This window comes from Ylistrum balloti, unplaced genomic scaffold (genome assembly GCF_031769215.1).
Source record: "Ylistrum balloti isolate Yb309-2 unplaced genomic scaffold, AGI_CSIRO_Ybal_v1 Utg370078, whole genome shotgun sequence".
In the NCBI taxonomy this organism is placed as follows: domain Eukaryota; kingdom Metazoa; phylum Mollusca; class Bivalvia; order Pectinida; family Pectinidae; genus Ylistrum; species Ylistrum balloti.
In genome coordinates this window covers 711,447-732,096 of record NW_026782116.1, presented here as the reverse complement: position 1 = coordinate 732,096, position 20,650 = coordinate 711,447, and the positions used below count along the sequence as shown (strand labels likewise).

General features: G+C 35.6%; 1 protein-coding gene across 1 annotated transcript in view; it reads left to right on the top strand.

Moving 5' to 3' along the window:
* LOC132549826 (hemicentin-1-like) overlaps window positions 1-20,650 on the top strand; it is a 106,240-nt gene that overhangs the window by 71,834 nt on the left and 13,756 nt on the right. Inside the window, exons 37-57 of the mRNA XM_060213799.1 lie at window positions 1,572-1,758; window positions 2,797-2,879; window positions 3,346-3,536; window positions 3,784-3,865; window positions 4,096-4,227; window positions 5,503-5,634; window positions 8,130-8,317; window positions 8,729-8,810; window positions 9,539-9,713; window positions 10,705-10,802; window positions 11,430-11,600; window positions 11,852-12,022; window positions 12,551-12,721; window positions 13,949-14,119; window positions 14,431-14,601; window positions 14,798-14,962; window positions 15,393-15,539; window positions 16,238-16,375; window positions 16,958-17,113; window positions 18,169-18,369; window positions 18,993-19,055. Coding sequence (XP_060069782.1) covers window positions 1,572-1,758; window positions 2,797-2,879; window positions 3,346-3,536; window positions 3,784-3,865; window positions 4,096-4,227; window positions 5,503-5,634; window positions 8,130-8,317; window positions 8,729-8,810; window positions 9,539-9,713; window positions 10,705-10,802; window positions 11,430-11,600; window positions 11,852-12,022; window positions 12,551-12,721; window positions 13,949-14,119; window positions 14,431-14,601; window positions 14,798-14,962; window positions 15,393-15,539; window positions 16,238-16,375; window positions 16,958-17,113; window positions 18,169-18,369; window positions 18,993-19,055 — 3,075 coding nt within the window. The remainder of the gene's footprint in view (window positions 1-1,571; window positions 1,759-2,796; window positions 2,880-3,345; window positions 3,537-3,783; window positions 3,866-4,095; window positions 4,228-5,502; window positions 5,635-8,129; window positions 8,318-8,728; window positions 8,811-9,538; window positions 9,714-10,704; window positions 10,803-11,429; window positions 11,601-11,851; window positions 12,023-12,550; window positions 12,722-13,948; window positions 14,120-14,430; window positions 14,602-14,797; window positions 14,963-15,392; window positions 15,540-16,237; window positions 16,376-16,957; window positions 17,114-18,168; window positions 18,370-18,992; window positions 19,056-20,650) is intronic.

Below are 20,650 nucleotides of genomic sequence, written 5' to 3'. Positions count from 1 at the left end.
ACACTACATGTACATGTTTATACATGACACAGATAAATACATGACAAGAATAACAACAACAAAAAAAACTCAGTGTTATATATATGCATAAAGAAATCTTAGTAAGTTTGAAACAGGGTATACGTATAAGACTCATGAGACTATGAAAAGGTTGTCAGGAGGGATTATTCTGTATGGATATTAAAAGAAGATGACCCGACTTTAATGTCAAGGGGAGACCACTTAGCCTCAAAATTGATAAAAGATTTGTTTTCAGAGGCAATTTTCCGTTCAACTTCCTTCTGTACAGAGATTACAGATTTAAGCCCTGGGAAGGATGGTTTTACATTCCTAAAGCGACAAGTGTAGATATAATATTTTGTTATTAATATCAAGTGATTAATTAAAATAGAATCGTTATAATAAAATAAAATTTCCTTTATGTCCCATTCATTAATTATGATATCGTTTTGCATGTTGTTTAAACACTGTTTTAAATCTTCCCATAATGTATACACGTTTTCACAGTGATAAAAGAGGTGTGTTAAAGATTCTTGTTCTTTTTCACAGAAAGTACAATTTTCATCTCTTACAATTTTAATTCTGTATAGAAATTTATTTGTGGTTAAAATTCTGTGTAAGAGTTAAAGTTGAAAATTTTGTAGTTTTGTATTTGGACATGTTTTAAAACAAGCACTATATATTTTTTCCCAGTTTAAGGTATTTTCATTATTGATGCCCAGATTTCTATTCCATTTCTCTTGTTTAGATGCAGGGTAATGATGGAGATCTAGAGACACATCTACACAAACTACTAACTAGAACAGACCATAAATACATTTACCACTCCCTGTTACAAAAGCAAAAATATTACCCCAAAACCTTCAGTTAGACAATGTTTGGCTTCAAAACACCACTTCTTAATGCATGAGTAGATTTCAACCAAATTTGGCCTGAAACATTTTGAGGAAGTGGCAATGATATCAAAAGTGCATAAAGTGATCCTGAGATTGTCCTGACCAAATCTTATCTTTTATGCTTTGGTCCAAAATGCAACATATATCACATTGAATAAATAGTCTGAACTACTTATCAAGTTTCACTCACACCGTTGGCAAAAATTTGATTTTTTAAGGAAAAGAGAGAGATATATTATTTTTCATCCAGATCAAATCTTAAACCACAATAGCCATTTCATAACATGATTGTGCAACTGTTTTTCATGTATAGAAATTACCATTTTTGAGTTTCTGATACTTTTCAGTAATGTTCAAAATTTTAATTCATCAGATTTATCAGACCACCATCTGCAAATTCTGTAGTTTATCCATCCATTCATTGATCGTCAGATGGCCGTAAAGGGCCATGGACATCTTGTTTAAAAATTTCATGTTGAATCTTCTTTGTATATAATATGGCTTTACTAACGGGCAAGTAAGAGGAAAGATGGAAAAGATCCAGCTTCTATAGAACTGATAAAGGCCATATGATGGGTGGCAACATGATCTTTGTGGAATTTCTTGTTCATACTATTGGGCTGAGGAACTGCTTAGTTTTGCCTTGAAAACTATTTATTTATTCCAATATTTCAGTAAAACCCACCATTGTCGATGGACAAAGGGATTATAATGCCCAGCTTGGAGACAGAGTTGTTTTGACATGTCGTGTGACAGCAATTCCAAGAGCAGTGACCACCTGGAGGAAGGATGGCCAGCTCATAGACACCACACGGTCTCGCTACATCAAACATCAGAATCGACTTGTCATTGCCTCTGTTAGGTAAAGTTATATTTCTATAAGACACAGCAGTAAACTTGATGTTGCCACTGTTAGGTAGTTATATTACTATAAGTTACAGCATTGAAGGTGTCATTGCCTTCATAAGATTAAGTTGTCATTGTCTTCATAAGGTAAAGTTGTATTACTATAAGTCACAGCATTGAAGGTGTCATTGTCTTCATAAGGTAAAGTTATATTACTATGATACACAGCAGTTAAGTTGTCATTGTCTTCATATGGTAAAGTTGTATTACTATAAGACACAGCATTGAAGGTGTCATTGTCTTCATAAGGTAAAGTTATATTACTATGATACACAGCAGTTAAGTTGTCATTGTCTTCATATGGTAAAGTTGTATTACTATAAGACACAGCATTGAAGGTGTCATTGTCTTCATAAGGTAAAGTTATATTACTATGATACACAGCAGTTAAGTTGTCATTGTCTTCATATGGTAAAGTTGTATTACTATAAGTCACAGCATTGAAGGTGTCATTGTCTTCATATGGTAAAGTTGTATTACTATAAGTCACAGCATTGAAGGTGTCATTGTCTTCATAAGGTTAAGTTATATTACTTTAAGACACAGCATTGAAGGTGTCATTGTCTTCATATGGTAAAGTTGTATTACTATAAGTCACAGCATTGAAGGTGTCATTGTCTTCATATGGTAAAGTTATATTACTATATGACACATCATTGAGGTGTCATTGTCTTCATAAGGTAAAGTTATATTACTATAAGACACAGCATTGAAGGTGTCATTGTCTTCATAAGGTAAAGTTATATTACTTTAAGACAAGGCAGTAAACTTGTCACTGTCTTCATTTGATAAAGTTATACTGTGGATTGGGAAATTTTCGCCTATGTTCTTTTATGTCTTCTCATAAAAATGTAAATTTTTGTACAGTGTTTCAGGCTCACCAAAGAACATTAAAATCTGCTTGATCTGTTTGCCTTATGTTAAATCGATACAGGAGTGTTATTGATAGATTAACAGACTTTATTTTGCAAAAAAAATATTGGATCTCCTGTAGGTCTGTGGATGCTGGAAACTACACGTGTACAGCCGTTAACCAGGCGGGCATTGCTTCTGTCTACAGAAACTTATCAGTGTTTGGTAAATATATATCTCCTTTTGTCATGTCATTTAGTGAATTGAAGTCCTAAAATTCTTTACATATAGTGTTTCATGTGACCACCTTTTGTTCAGCATCATACATTGTCTGTCATGTGTTACTCATTGTGTTTGCAAAAACTTCTAAACCAATTTGGAAAAACTTTGATGAAAGTTTCCACAGCCAAAAGGAAACAAAATTGTCAACGGTACTGTCTCCCTACCACCAGGGATTGAAGGACTGAAGCTAAATGAGGTTAAAATTATTCAGTTTAGACCTACAGCTATGGTGATATCAAATAATTTTTCATGCATGGACCAATGTCTTAAGGTGATTTACTAAAATCATGATCACAAAATAACATCTTGTGGGTAAATTTGGTTTTGTACAAATTTTTGGAGATAATTCAAACTTAGATTGATTAGTATGGGATGACAATTTGATTAAGATATGAGCTGTCTACTCCAGTGCCACCTGTTATTGCGGAGAGCAGTCGATTTGTCACAGCATTCTTAGGTAACATATCGATCATTGTGCCATGTGAGGTGACAGGATACCCTACTCCAGTGATAACATGGCACAAAGATGGGCAAAGACTTCGGGACGACCGCAGCAAAATAATATTTCAGGAAGGCTCTATTATGATAAGGGGGATACAGGTAAGTCATGTACCTTCTTGATAAAACATGCCAGATGGTTTTTTTTGTTTACAAATGGTGGGGAGGTGATTTAAGGTTTGGAAGTTCAAAAACTTTCAATGATAGAACCATCGTCAGTTTGTAGAATATATGATGTACATAATTTATAATTTGTAACTTGATTTATTAGATTAATTAGAAAAAAAATGGAATGAAGTAATGTTGATATGACTACTTCTCATTTCCACTGTGTAATTGTTTGTTGCAGGAAAGTGATGCAGGTGTCTATAGATGTGATGCCATTAACTTTGTTGGAAACACGTCAAGGGAGACAACTGTCAGAGTTCAAGGTCAGTTCTCAGAATTTTGTGTCACTTCTTGAGGAATTCTATACAAGATTGTTTGGTCATGGTCACAGAGTTAAAGTAAATATTAGACCCCTATGCTACCCTTTCTACTGAGAGACCATACCTTTGTACTTTAGTCTCTCCCTTATATCAAGTCTTTCACTTCTTGATACTGAAGTTTGTCTGAAAGTCTGAATATACTGTGATAGTGAAAATTTTGTTTTGGAACACAGAGGCCCCTATAATTAATCTGCGACCACAGGGCCAGGAAGTAGCAGTAGGTGGCAGCATACAGCTGTTATGTGGGGCCAGTGGTGTGCCTTCACCTATTATACGCTGGGAGAAAAATGGACAACCTGTTGAAGGTAAGCCATTTTGAAGGCATTTTTTGTTCATTACAGAAATATATTTGGAAATGTATAATAGTTTACGCAATGAGAGTCATCTGTCACACCTGGACGTGTTAACATTATGTAAACAAAGTCAAAGCATTAAAGACCAATTTTCACACCTCACCAACTTCCAGAACAATAGTGCAATCCTAACGTTAAAAGGACTTTTATAACTTTGGAACTTAGAACGATTGTTAGGTTTGAGTGACGTCATGAAGTTTTCCAATGTGGTGCTGTAACATTCTGAAGATCAGTCTTTCGTATGCACATTGGAATTTTTTGAAAAGGCCAAAAATTAAGTCCAGGCTTAGATGCTATGTAATTTAGGATAAATTGTATTTGTTTTGTTTTTTCACAATGACCTTTTGGAGACCATGCTCCAAAGTGCAACAAACAGAATGCCATGTCATTATTATGAGTGTCACTATCAGTAATTTATATGAACATTCTGATATCAAACTAAAGTTGTTGAAATAAAATATTTGTAGTTAAGATAAAATATTTGCACTTACAGTGAAGTCTGCATTAATTGAATATAGAAAACTAACATGCCAGGACCAATTCCTTCACAGGATTGTTTACATCTTTGCTGATATAGTGATCAGTTTTCCGAAATAATTCTTTCTCGGCACATATAATTGATAGCGTGGTATCAACTTGGTCACAATCTTAGAATGCTTTTCAAAGATACCACCAGAATATAGCAGCCAGTGAAACATGGCATTTCAAAGATGAACAATTCATCACTTGGTAGCAATTTTGTTGGTAATAGTTAGAAGAAAAGGACACAAAACTTAGGTAATTTGAACCAGCTTACATCATATAGATTTATCAATGCTGCACAGATACACATATGTATCAATATCACAGGTGATAGGAATGATAAGTGTTAGCAATATATCAACAGATGACACCTACATATGGAGATGCAGCCATATTGGACCTATCACTAATTTGACCAGTGTGTTGTGAATATGGTAGGATCATTAACAATAACTTATATAAGTAGGTTGCCAAATGTGTGAAATAGGAAAATAAAGCATATTGCAAAATTTTGTCCTCAAACAATTTAAGAAACCTATCAGTTTGGTGCATCAGAAAGTAAAATTCTGCTTTCTATCATATTTTCTTCTGACAAATGACACATTTTATTAAGTGAATTTTGCTGCATGACTCTGACTAGGTTTGCAACTTTCCTTAACATCCTTTACAGGAACATACTTGTCATGATAATTATTGTGCTTTCAGACAAACAGAACATCGGTGGACGTAGTTTGTTGATAGTTAACAGTGCCAGGAGAGAAGATGGGGGTTTGTACACATGTATTGCTGAAAATCCTGCTGGTGTAGACACTGCCTCAGCTACAGTCATCATGTCTGGTAGGTTTATCTTACATCCTATAGGTCTGTCATGTCAGGTTGGTCTGTCTTAATCATACTATCAGATAAGTGAGTCTTAATCTTTATGTCTGGAAGATCTGACTTAATGATCGTGTCTGGTAAATCAGTGTTAATCATCATGTCAGGAAGGTCTGTCTTAATGATCCTGACAGGTAGGTCTGTCTTAATGATCCTGACAGGTAGGTCTATCTTCATGATCCTGACAGGCAGGTCTATCTTCATGATTATGACAGGTAGGTCTGTCTTCATGATCCTGACAGGTAGGTCTGTATTAATGATCCTGACAGGTAGGTCTATCTTCATGATCCTGACAGGTAGGTCTATCTTCATGATTATGACAGGTAGGTCTGTCTTCATGATTATGCCAGGCAGGTCTATCTTCATGATCCTGACAGGTAGGTCTATCTTCATGATTATGACAGGTAGGTCTATCTTCATGATCCTGACAGGTAGGTCTATCTTCATGATCCTGCCAGGTAGGTCTATCTTCATGAGCCTGACAGGTAGGTCTGTCTTCATGAGCCTGACAGGCAGGTCTGTATTAATGATCCTGACAGGCAGGTCTATCTTCATGATTATGACAGGTAGGTCTGTCTTAATGATCCTGACAGGTAGGTCTATCTTCATGATCCTGACAGGTAGGTCTGTCTTCATGAGCCTGACAGGCAGGTCTGTATTAATGATCCTGACAGGCCGGTCTATCTTCATGATTATGACAGGTAGGTCTATCTTAATGATCCTGACAGGTAGGTCTGTCTTCATGATCCTGACAGGTAGGTCTATCTTCATGATTATGACAGGTAGGTTTATCTTCATGATTATGACAGGTAGGTCTATCTTCATGATCCTGACAGGTAGGTCTGTCTTCATGATTATGACAGGTAGGTCTATCTTCATGATTATTACAGGTAGGTCTGTCTTCATGATCCTGACAGGTAGGTCTGTATTAATGATCCTGACAGGTAGGTCTATCTTCATGATCCTGACAGGTAGGTCTATCTTCATGATTATGCCAGGTAGGTCTATCTTCATGATTATGACAGGTAGGTCTGTCTTAATGATCCTGACAGGTAGGTCTATCTTCATGATTATGACAGGTAGGTCTATCTTCATGATCCTGACAGGTAGGTCTATCTTCATGATCCTGACAGGTAGGTCTGTCTTCATGAACCTGACAGGCAGGTCTGTATTAATGATCCTGACAGGCAGTTCTATATTCCTGATCCTGACAGGTAGGTCTATCTTCATGATCCTGACAGGTAGGTCTGTCTTCATGATTATGACAGGTAGGTCTATCTTCATGATTATTACAGGTAGGTCTGTCTTCATGATCCTGACAGGTAGGTCTGTATTAATGATCCTGACAGGTAGGTCTATCTTCATGATCCTGACAGGTAGGTCTATCTTCATGATTATGCCAGGTAGGTCTGTCTTCATGATTATGACAGGTAGGTCTGTCTTAATGATCCTGACAGGTAGGTCTATCTTCATGATCCTGACAGGTAGGTCTATCTTCATGATCCTGACAGGTAGGTCTATCTTCATGATCCTGACAGGTAGGTCTGTCTTCATGAACCTGACAGGCAGGTCTGTATTAATGATCCTGACAGGCAGGTCTATATTCCTGATCCTGACAGGTAGGTCTATCTTCATGATTATTACAGGTAGGTCTGTCTTCATGAGCCTGACAGGTAGGTCTGTCTTCATGAGCCTGACAGGTAGGTCTATCTTCATGATTATGACAGGTAGGTCTATCTTCATGATTATTACAGGTAGGTCTGTCTTCATGATCCTGACAGGTAGGTCTGTATTAATGATCCTGACAGGTAGGTCTATCTTCATGATCCTGACAGGTACATGCATCATTATCATCCTGACAGTTACCTTTACCTTAGTTTGAGTAGATCTTAGTTAGAAGTACGATCTGGTACATCAACCAGAATTGCTCTACCGGGTTACTGTATATACCTTACAATTATTAAGAAGGAATTACGTAGCAATCCCTTTGTGTCTATTCATACTGAGCAAGATATTATTGTACTGTAATAGTATTGAACCCCTCAGCAGGTTTAGTTCATATTTACACTATTGTATATTCAATCATATCTGCACGTCTGGAAAGTGTTGTGGTCATCAGTTAGAATTAAACCTGTGGAAGAACAGGTTTTACACTGAAGAAAAGCTTGTGTACATAAACCCATGAAAGATTAATTCCATATCAAAATTTGGTAATGACTTAACTTGATTTGAATATATTTTCTGAATTCAGTTCCATATGTACTTAATAGATTCATAAGTCTTTGTTTCAATCCATGAAATGAAGAAGTCAGTAAAATGTACTCCACTGGTTACACACTTGACTAGGGAAAGAAATAAAAGCCATATCTGTTGACTTTTGGAAAGATTGATGTTTACTATCACCTGATAAAAATCTTATTCTATATATGTTTGTCTTCTTAATTTTGCTGTGGCAGTGCCGCCCAGAGTAACAGTTCCTGATGGTAATGCAGTGGTCAGTATAGCTGAGAAGGTGATGTTGACCTGTTCGGTGGGAGGAGATCCTCAACCAGAGATACTCTGGACAAAAAATGGACGTCCTGTTTTGTACAGTGACCGAATCGTTGTGCTTAACAATGGCTCACTTGTAATTTACGATGCTACGGTAAGTTGTAGAAATATTGGTAATGCATGTTCATTTCAATCATTTTTTAAACCTTACATGTATAGATAATTTTATCATGTGCAAATGGGGAAAAAAATCTGAGGTTAGTTTTAATTCAAAATGTTATGTCTCCACTTATTTTCTCCTCACTTTATTTTTCTTATATGGAAAATATTTTATTGAAGAAATTTGGTTTGTGGAGTGATAAATTGATGAACATTCATAGCAAGAAAGGACGATAGGCTAATCAACTATAGCATTAATTGTCTAGATTAGCATATGGAAAGAAATGGAGGTTCTGGTATGAAAAGATGCTGAGAAGAACTGGAATTAAATCGAAAGATTTCACTAGTTTTACTTACTTATCACCTATAAAAATGATCAAGTTATTTTACTATCGTTTGTTAAAAGAGTTCTGATGCTGGAGAATACAAGTGTGTGGCAACAAATTATGCAGGAACTTCTACAGGTGTTGCTATGTTGATTGTCAATGGTGAGTACATTTCAAGAGCCTTGACTGATCAATATCCAGAAATAATTTGATAATGCAACATTATATTACTAACTTAATTGTTCTAAGTTGAGAAAATAGCGTCCCTTAGTTTCTGGGTGATTTTCTACGCTCCTTGAAAATATTCAATGGAGCATATAGTTGATTTGTCTTAGCTTTCAATCTGTCTTTCCGTCTGTCCTTTTCATGTCTTGAGTATATATTCACTACAGTTAAGCAAGGACCATGTATCTTTGTGAAACTTGTTGTGAACATCAGTTACACTAAGGCAATATGCAGTATTTCAAAGTCTAGGCTCACAACCCCTTCTTTACATTGTTATTGCTCTTTGTTAAGATTTTGTGTCTGAAGCATTATTTGCTTTTAAACTAGGCTAATGAAATTTGTCCTGTGCATCAGTTACATTAAGACAATGTACAGTGTACCATAGTCACCCATTTTCATTTTATAGTAAGGAAGTTATGTATGAATGTAATTACAAGCATTGAATGGGGTGACATTCCATTTATTTGTCACCAAAATTGTATTCATATCATCGGTATACTACCATCATAGAATGTAAAAAATATTGCAGTGTGTTATTCCTAGATATTGGAGATTTGAGCAAGATCTGGTCATAGTTAGACATGAGATATGCAAGGGCTGAGAAGTAGCCAAAGTATGAATAAGAAAAAGATATGTATGTTAAGTGATTAACTTGTGTGTTATAGAACCTCCACAGTTTAAGATTGAGCCAAAGAACACAACAGTTAGTATGGGGGACACTATCCTGATGAACTGTGTGGCAGAAGGGGAACCAGAGCCTCTCATTGAGTGGCAGAGGTCATGGCAGGAAAATATTGAACCAAATGAGCGACTTTCTATATTACCTAACAATTCCCTCAGGTATGAACCAAATGAGTGACTTTCTATGCTACCTAACAATTCCCTCAGGTATGAACCAAATGAGCGACTTTCTATATTACCTAACAATTCCCTCAGGTATGAACCAAATAAGTGACTTTCTATATTACCTAACAATTCCCTCAGGTATGAACCAAATAAGTGACTTTCTATATTACCTAACAATTCCCTCAGGTATGAACCAAATAAGTGACTTTCTATATTACCTAACAATTCCCTCAGGTATGAACCAAATAAGTGACTTTCTATATTACCTAACAATTCCCTCAGGTATGAACCAAATAAGTGACTTTCTATATTACCTAACAATTCCCTCAGGTATGAACCAAATAAGTGACTTTCTATATTACCTAACAATTCCCTCAGGTATGAACCAAATAAGTGACTTTCTATACTACCTAACAATTCTCTCAAATATGAACCAGATGAGTGACTTTCTCTCTTACCTAACAATTCTCTCAAATATGAACCAGATGAGTGACTTTCTCTCTTACCTAACAATTCTCTCAAATATGAACCAGATGAGTGACTTTCTCTATAACCTAGCAATTCTCTCAAATATGAACCAGATGAGTGACTTTCTCTATAACCTAGCAATTCTCTCAAATATGAACCAGATGAGTGACTTTATATATTACTTAAGGATTCCCTCAGGTAAGGAACAAATATTACTGAAGTATCTAAAAACTATTTGACCTGCTGCAACAATGTAGCAGTGATACAATATATTCTAGCATATGAAACATATAATTATGCAGTCAGTTGGATTCATAAATATGAAATGACAAGTTGTTTTCATTTGCTACTTTATTTTGTGTAACCTTCGAAAATTTTGTGAGTATATTTTCTTTCTTTCCAAACATGATTACACTTAAACCAGGAGGTTACCCTGCAAGTAGCTGTGACAGCCCTACAGTATTGTACTACCCCTTATCTTTCTGAAAGATTCATGTTTTATGATGACCTGTTACAGAATTATTGCTGCCCAGGTATCAGATTCAGGAAAGGTGCAGTGTAAGGCTAGTAACCGTGAAGGAATTACTGTTGTCGAAGCATATATTACTGTTGTTGGTGAGTAGCACACAGGATAAATATGTTTCAAATGCTCTTTCATTTATGTTGCCTCTATGATTAGTATCTAAAATTTAGGTTTGAGGTTGATTACTAAGTATTATTTTTACTTCCTATTCAAAGTGTTTTTACCCCAGCTGGTGTGAAGAATCAATGCAAGCTTATATTATTAATGAATTTAAGGATTTCTTGAAAACCACCCAATGCAATATTACTAAAATTTACAAATAACATTCTCTGACGACAGGCATTCAAAATTGTACAAAAGGAAACTAACCCCAAAAACAGAATCTTTTCTTTATAACATGCTTTATGCAAGTTTTCTTTGAAACAAGTGATATCAACTAATTTGAAGAGATATTAGGGGTTCAAAATTTACAACTGGAACAACCCCTGGTGCAACTGTGACCAGCTACAGAAGTTACTGATTTTCCAATATGGAGCAGAAGGGTCACTGAAACTATGCATTCAATTGTGAAATTGTTGATCAGCTAATAACAAAAGGTTTAGGCCCTAACTGATTCATTTGAGTTCACTCATTTGTTAGATTCACTATGCTGCTGATTAGCTAAGTATTTTCAAAATAATTAATGAATGTGTGAGGAATGTCTGTCAAATTGATTTCAGTACATGGCCGTTACTCAGAGTGGTCAGAATGGGGTATGTGCAGCTCTACCTGTGGAATAGGAATACAGTTTCGTGCTCGCACCTGCACTGACCCTGAACCTGTCAATGGTGGTAGGAAGTGTATTGGTTCCTCCCTTGACTCCAGGACCTGCATAATGGCTAGCTGTCCAGGTAAATCTTTCAACAGAATTTTCATATGATGTATACAAGACATACTTCCTGCTCCAAAATGTGAAAACTGTCTGCTTCCAAAAATGTAAAATATCAGCATTGCTCTTTTTATACTGTATGTTCTACTCAAGAACAGTGTATTGATTTTATACTATTTAACATACTAAAAGAAAGAAGATACAACCATTTTTACACACATTATTACAAGTTTAGCTCTTATTTTCAACTTACCGTGTATTTTACACTTGTAGTAAATGGCCAGTGGGGTAACTGGCAGGGCTGGACTGAGTGTAGTGCTACCTGTGGTGAAGGGGAGAGATTCAGGTCAAGGTTCTGTGACAATCCTTCCCCAAGAGATGGTGGACTTAATTGTCAGGACGATGATATTCAATATGACGTGTGTGTGTCCCGTCCCTGTCCATGTATGTCATCACATTGTACATACTAGCATTGTGTGTGGATATTATCAAGAATTATATTCCCATATAATTGGAATTACAATTTTCTAACTAATACTTCCAGAGGTGAAATATTTGTTTAGACAACTTAGTTTCTTTAATTTGAATTGGATACTGATTACCATGAAACTGTAATCAGGATCATCATTCCCATATTTCCATATTATTCCCATTCAAATAATAACAAAGAGTCAATTAGTTGTACACTACAATTTTGTAATTAGATTTAATTTGAAATCAATATCTCTCTTTTTTTCACCGGGTCATATCTTGTATACTCTTGTCCACACACAAGTTTTTACATACCTCTTGTCACATTCTATTTGCAGAGTTATGGCCATTTGTTCAATGTACTTTCTTTTGTCTAGGACATAACTTTGATATCATATGGAACCAGTAACTGAAAATATTTTTCTAGTGAATATTTTGACAGATAAAGAAGCATTGATTCTGGAATTTCAAGAACATATATGGTTTTTTTTGGTAATTTAGTGGATGGTGGATGGGGAGAGTGGTCAGGGTGGCGCCCATGCTCTGTTACATGTGGTGTTGGTTCTCAGGAGAGGACAAGAAGGTGTGATAGTCCAAGTCCTGCTTACAGAGGACAACCCTGCTCTGGTGAGGCACTTGACAGGCGGCCCTGTACTGCTCGCACATGTGAAGGTAGGTACAGTGAGTCTCTGTTATAGAAAGGAATTGAGAAATGCCATTGCCATAGATCCTAGACTTTGTAGCCTGATGTTTTTTATCATTGAACAAAAGGTTAATTCTTTCTGACCAAAGATAGTCAGGTGACTTTGAATGAATCTATGACCTTACTGTTCCTGTATACTATCTGAAAGGGAGATATACTATGGTTATCCCACTGACTTGTCTGCAGCATAACAAACACAGCAATGAATAGATTTTGATGATGTTTTATATCATTTGTCTCATACATCAAGTTCTTCAAGTCAGCTTGTCTACAGCATTCATAGCCAAGTATTTTGTCAACTGGAATGAAACACAGTTGTTCCTTGCACTGTTATCTGGAGTCAATTTTAATTTCAAGGTCATGAGGAAGTACGGATGGTTGGATGGTACAGTGGTAACACACTTGCCTTTCACCTAAGGTGCTCACTGTTCACTTCCCTGATTGCACATAGAAAAAATGTATGGGGGTCGCCTGCCAACCATTTTGGTTTTCCCAGGGTTCTTTGGTTTCCTTCAACAGTAAGACTCCCTTTTGTGCCAACAAGAGTGATTGTTTCAAAATGGTTGTTAATTAGTTTACATATTAAATGACCAAGTGAATTCAAAATATATGGTTACCAAGTTCAATGTCAAGGTCAAATTCTCTGTTGCTTAGTTAGGGTTCTGTTATGAAGCAAAATTGTCATAATCAAATTAGTTTGGAATTGAGAGGTCAAAGTCAGGTCAAATATCAATAGAGCATGGTTACTAGTAAACATTTTATAATGAAATTGCTAAGCAAAGTTTTGTGGAATAAAGTAGGAAGTCATCTTACTGTACTCTTGCATAATACAAATGTAGTTGCATGAATAATTTTAGATATTTTCATTTGAACCAGGTATATTTTGTTTTATAAATCATAATTATGTTTCCATTTTTGCTTGTTGGCCAATCCCCTTTGTAGAGGAGCATTATTGATAGATTTCTAATCAAAATGTCACCACTCTATAAATTTCATTCAATTATCACGTCATGAAATTTTACATTTTCAAAAGAATGTCTCTAGTAAGAGTGCAGGTTTGATCTTCTGGGGTTAAAAACTGATAACATTTCTACAATAAGAATATTTTGATAATTTCCTGTTTTGATAGTATGAGCATCATCTGCAGTGTCTTTTACAAATATCATAAATATATGAACATGGTATTTTTATTACAGTGGATGGTAACTGGGGTTTATGGACTGTGTGGTCAGGATGTTCCCAGTCATGTGGGGGTGGGACCCGTACACGACAGCGTGCTTGTGATAGCCCTGCACCACAGTATGGAGGAATGTACTGCTGGGGAAGAGATCGCCAGACAGACTATTGTAATCCAGAAAAATGTCCAAGTTAGTTCGCTTCTGCACAGTGAAGCTTTTAATCTGCATATGATTACTCTTTTGCACAACATTACACATAATATATTTTCATAATAAGGCTGAATCATTTTAAGTAATAAACATATTTGATATTTTCAAGCAAATTCAATTTCTTTTCTGAAAATGATACAACAGTTTGGAAAACCCTATTTTTTCTTGTAATATGAGATTTGAAACATTTCAGTTAAATGTGTTTGAAATTATACAGTTCTGATGAAATCAGAAATTCAAACTTGAAATACACACGTCAAGAAAATTAAACGTTGAATCCTATGTTTTAGGGCATGGGAACTGGAACCAGTGGGAGAGTTGGGGGGCTTGTTCTGCCAGTTGTGGAACTGGCTTGATGAAGAGGTTCAGAACCTGTACTAACCCTCCACCAAGTCGAAATGGCCGACCATGTCTTGGATCAGGGGAGACAACTAAAACTTGCAACACAATTCCCTGTCCTGGTAATTGAGGCTAAAGACCACTTTGAGTTAACTTTTTGTTACTCAATTTTCTTGTTGATAATTGAAGCAAATTGATCAATAATGATAAAACAGTCATAATCATGGACAAGAAAATGTAGCAGAGTCTATTTTTACTACATGTTCGTCTGTTGATTGACCACTGAATGTCATCTGATTTTCTTTTTGTTTGTGACAGTAAATGGTAAGTGGAGAGACTGGTCTAATTGGTCACCATGTTCTGTGACATGTGGAGAGGGATATAGGGAAAGACAGCGACAATGTAGCAGCCCTCGTCATGGCGGTAGCTCCTGTCCGGGCAACACAATACAAAGGGATGACTGTGTTCTGCCTGTATGCTCAAGTACGTGTTAATAAAATCTGAATCACTTTGTCCATTCTATACTGCCCAGTTCTTACCTCCATTTTAGCTCTCTTACCACAGATGTTCAGTTGTTGAAAATGGACTTCACCTGTAGTCTGTCCATGTATAATTCTTCTTTTCACTGATGAAATGTTTTTCTCTAACAGTATTAGAAGAGGAAAAAAATCAAACTAAGATAGAAGCAGTAAATATCATACAATGGTGGATGCCAGAATTCTGCTGATATCTCTTCTGTAAGGACAGTATACAAACAAGCACACTATATCTTGTTACCAGTACTTTGTTCAAAACTACATCTAGCAAAATTAGTTTAGAAAATAGGAAATCCTTTTATTGTTTGCATTCTTGATTATAAATTGCCCAATTGTTGAAAGCAAGAGAAACAAATCCTGGGTTGTGTTTGCTTCAGACTTTCCATTTCGTGCGGAGGGTAACCTAGTGGGTTACATAAACAACATTGACCTGCCTGATGCCACCTTGAGCGCCACCATCACTCCCACTGACAGTGGTACCACCTTGGTGGAGGCCACACTGCACAATGTACCTCAATCTATTGGTAAGCAGAGTCATTTGTCGTGTGTTTTTATATCTAAATTTGGTACATTGTAATGTAACACAACGTTCTCTGAAAAGTGCACTATATCTTACTGATTGGCTAGGTTCATTTATACTGAAAGCCACAACTTATTCGTAATCATTGAAAAGTGTTAAAACTTTGAGTTAGATTAGGTTCCCAGTACCATAAATGACAGCCCATTAAAAAACCAGGTTTACTGAAATGTATATCAAAGATTACTGGTAGATTATGTTCATATTACAATAAATCACATCCCAATGGTCAGCAGTAAGTTCTCTGTACCATGACCTCATGCAACCGTTTTGGAAGCATGGTTAACCGTAGAGTATACTTAAGTCTTTTGGTACTTAAATAGATTCTTTATGAAGTGGTCTACAACCCATTTGTAAGCTGGGAATCCTGTACAATGTGCCTCAACTTCTACAGAGAAGCAATGTGCACTAACTGAAATCTGTTGATGAAAGGAATTAACTATACTTTACCACATCAATGAGAAGCTGAGTTCACTGTACAATTTGCAACATCTCATAGATAAGGAGTATCAAAATATGAAAATAGGAACTGTGCAACCAAGATTTAAAACTTTTGAGCATCTCCATCAAAATAAGTTAAGAAAGGCTTGAATACTCTTATCCAGTGCCATTGTACAGAATTTTTTGATGGTTTATTCGTTTCAGCTGGTCACTTGCGTCATCTGGTTGATATCTTAAATCCTGTGTTCTGGACCACTGCATTAGAAGTAGATGGAGCAAAGAATGGGCTTTCACTGGCTGATGGTCACTTTGTACGTGAGGTACAAGTGCAATATGTAACAGGTAAACTTTATGGTTAGAATTAATATGGGCTGCATGACAAACACAGTGAATCTTGAAAACATAATGTGTGATATGTTGTCTCTAAGATTCTTTTTCTCTTTAGACTTACCAATATACTAGTGCTAATTACATGTTTAATGAGAGAGTTCTAGTTTTATTATATCATTATCACTTTCATGAACCAGACAGTATTTCATTGTTAGCTTGATATCTATTGATACCGAATATATCTCCTGACTATAAAATCAAATTGATACTGGTTCTAAAACATCTTTGACATGTTGTAGTCATTTGATGTTATTTTGTTTACAGTTGAAATTCAAAATAATTTTTAAAATTTTATGCTTTATTGTGTTTCTCCAAATATTTTCCGGGGAGCATATTGTTTCCACTTCGTTGATCTGTCCTTTATTGTCTGGAGCGTAACTTTATGCAGAGTTAGGCAAGCACAGTAACAAGATTAATTACCTTTACAATATTTATGAAATTTAATATTTTTTTCTTAATTTGAATTGAAAGGATAAGAAAATCCATTACATGATACACATGTACTGTAGCTTCATTTTCTGCATTGTATGCCAGGTGAGACATTAACAATGTCACAATTTGGACGAGGTGTAGACAACAATGGGATTCTACAAGTGGATGTAATGGTGAGAGGTAATGCTCCAAATCTGACCTCAGTGGGAGATGTGTTTCTTCTACCCTACCATGAACAATACATTCAGACTGGATATGGTAAGGCTTCCTTCTGCAAGTCGATTTAATCTTTTCTCTTTGTCATTATTTTTTTATTTGCTTTTCCTCAAATATGGAAATGTTAGAAATTGAATGCCTTGAAAATTCTATACTTTAAAGAAGTTCATGAATATTCTATGAAACAATAATCATTTCAATTACATAATCTATTGACACCATTGAAAATGAATATAATCAGATCGCATCAAATGAATTAAATTAGATCTGTTCTGGACAAAAGTTTGCTTACAATCTAGCTGTCTCACAATCCAGTCACTTTTCTTAGAAATAAAGGTTGCAAGGAACTATGTACCATGACCAAAGGTGATTTCATTAAGTACTGTGAATGAGGGTGGCATTTAGTGTTGGGAATCAATTTAATATTCAAGATTGATATTTTGAGCCCCATAATCTATTGATGATTGATTGTCTTCAAATGTTGCTCTGAATGAAGAAAGGTTAAAAAAATTTAACATTTATAGTTTCATAACTTACATAGTACAATTATTAAAACAAAATGGTAAAATCAGGGCTAATGAGTTTGTATAGTATGTGTCATCGGTAAATTAATTTGATCTACAGTCATAACATCATCAGCAGATTACTGTTGCACAAGACATATCCACCTTTTATAAGCTATTAATCTAGCTGTGTCTAAAACACTTCACTGACTGCTATGATGCAACATGACATTGACTAGGTGACACTTGAATGTTGACATGGTTTTAAGTGGGAATTTACATAACATTTGACATAGAATTATATACAATAATTATGTATGTTTTCAAATTTTAACCTTTCTGATAAATTTACAAGTCAATCTTGCTTGAGCGAAATCAATTATTGGATCAGATACATGTCAAAATTAATTAATTGATTTTTCTTATTTTTGGAACATCATTAGTAGTTTGGCTCTCTTAGGAATGAGGGTGGGTTGTGTTCTAGGAATGAAGGCAAATTGCCATTGTACTGTGAAAAAAGCGGATGGACTGGGAAGGAAGGTAGCTTCATTATTGAGGTGTATGGTAAAGAGGTTTACTCTGATTTGTTTACAGATTCCATGTATGCACACTCTACCCGGGTATTTCGTGTGGATGGATTAACATTGCCGTATGCCTGGAATCACACCATCACCTACAGTGAAGACTTGGGCACCATGCCCTTCTTAGTACAAGACATGTATGTCCGTGATATTTCCACCTTCTTGCCAACTCCTACTGAGGTTGAATTCCGTATTGCCACTAGCATCAGTCCAGGTAATTATGTGATTAATGTCAGCTCACTTGTTTCAAAGAACTTGGTTCTTCTTTTGTCTTTTATCTGTTTTCCCTGGTTTGTTCATCTTCCTAAAATGAGTTTGATGTAATGCTCAAAAGGCCACAGGTGCCAAATTTGTAAAATAGGATAACAGTCTTGAGACCTGGACTATACATGTGTTAAAAAATTCAAATGAATTTATTTGACTTATACAGATAAGTTTACATGACCCTTAAATCAATTGTTCAAATAGCTTCTTCTTGTAAGCATTTGAATAGATAGAGTATTAGTATTGCATTTGGTTGTCGTGGTAGGTGGATGGTTTGAATATCAACTTTGTGACTTTTGCCCAGATTCCATTTCTCAAGAGTCATAGTGTAATGTATTAGCAAATGATGAGGCACAACATAAGAATAACTTTGATAAGTTTAGCCATTGTTATGTTCATGGCCTTAGTGTCCTCAATGTCTAGGGTCGATGTGTTAATGTTGTAAAATTACTGCTAAATAAACCATAGGCTTTTAATTAATGCTATTTGGTCTTTAGCATCTTGGTGTACAAGGCTATCATAATGTCTATATCAAATAATCTTTACTCACATTTTTACCTCTTTTTATTTCAGGCACTCCAAGTAACCAGTGTCCAGATGGGTTCTATTTAGATACAGATGGCCAGTTTTGTAGGGGTAAGTAACGACCAGAAGCTTAAAGATCATCTAGATTGTATATGCATCACGTTAGTGTAAGTTAATGTTACCATTCATCAGAATGGAGTTTAATACTCAGGTATCTTGACCGTATGAAAAATGTTTGTATACTGTGGATTCATTTTATTTCGTGGGGGTCCAATTTTCGTTGTTTTCGTGGATGAGCAAATCCACGAATTTAAAAACACAACGAAATATGAACTACTTACTAAAGTAATTTTGAAATTTGACCAAGTAATCTTTGCCGACACCGGAAACGTCCACCGGTAATGACAGAAGCCCCGTAATTAGTCGGGAGTCGGGTAGTCTGAGGCTCGACATGGATACGCTAAATTGGTGTCAACGATATATAATTATATATTATTAAACATAACAAAGGGTAAGTACACATTGTGATGCTAAGTATGATGGGATCGCAGTCGTTAGCGACACTGTGGACACTAGGCTTGATCGGACCATCCTGTCGATTGAAGATTGGATCCGTATTTCTATCCGACTACAGGTTCACAATAATTATTAATAATGCAGATCTTGTTTACACACCTGTTTACACACATGGTCCCATCGATACGCGTGGTGTTTTCATATGACTGCGGTACACCGACTGATCAGCACACAATGTTTATCCACTGAAAACAATTGTTTCTGATAATTACCGATTGATTACACGCCAGGATATATACTGATTTGTGGTTTGATATTAATGCGAGACTGTTGTAAACAGCGTTATAAAAACACAGGACGCCATCTTGAAAAAAAAACGTTCTTTTATTCTTGTCATTAGTGTTAATTCCTGTGAACATAGCCTTAATACAAACAGAAAAAAATTCGACTGGAAGCAAAAAGAGAAAATTCTAACGTTTTTATTTTTTTCCCACAGAATCAAAAATCCACGAATTTATGAGTCCACGAAACTGTCTAATTTGTAGAAACAACGAAAATTGAACCCAACGAAAATAAATGAATCCACAGTATTAGGCATATGCCTTTAAAGTTGTAGGGATTTGTACAAGGATTTTTTTCAAAAAGTTTCAAGGTTTTATGATCAGAAGTGGAAGGTCACCAGCACTTAAGAATTATTACCTTCGGTAACATGATCAATTTTCACCAAGACTATTAACATTTGTTATAGACATTTGAAAGATGAAGTTACTACTGTGAATATTATTTTTGAAACATTTCAAAGTCACAGTGTCTGAATGTCATTATTTCTTCTTTTTGAATTTTCAGGTGACTGATAAGGCCCCGATGGCCACTTGTCTGTTTGTAAATCTCTTTATAGCAAACGCAAATATGTCTGTAATATAAGCATATGTTTTTGATTTGTTTCTTTGGAAAGCTGGTATGACATGCTAAATGCTTGACACAAATTGCTCTATGCTAAATGCAATATGCCAACAACTTGTAATTTAACATTTGTTACCCTCAAAAAAGCATTAGGAGATATTTTCCAATGACTTTGCAGTCATCTTGAAATTGAAAATACATGTATCTTTAAACAAATGAAGAGAAAGCATTTGACATAAAGCATTTTACATAAAGGAATTGCTGCTGTAATGTAAGCATTCACATTG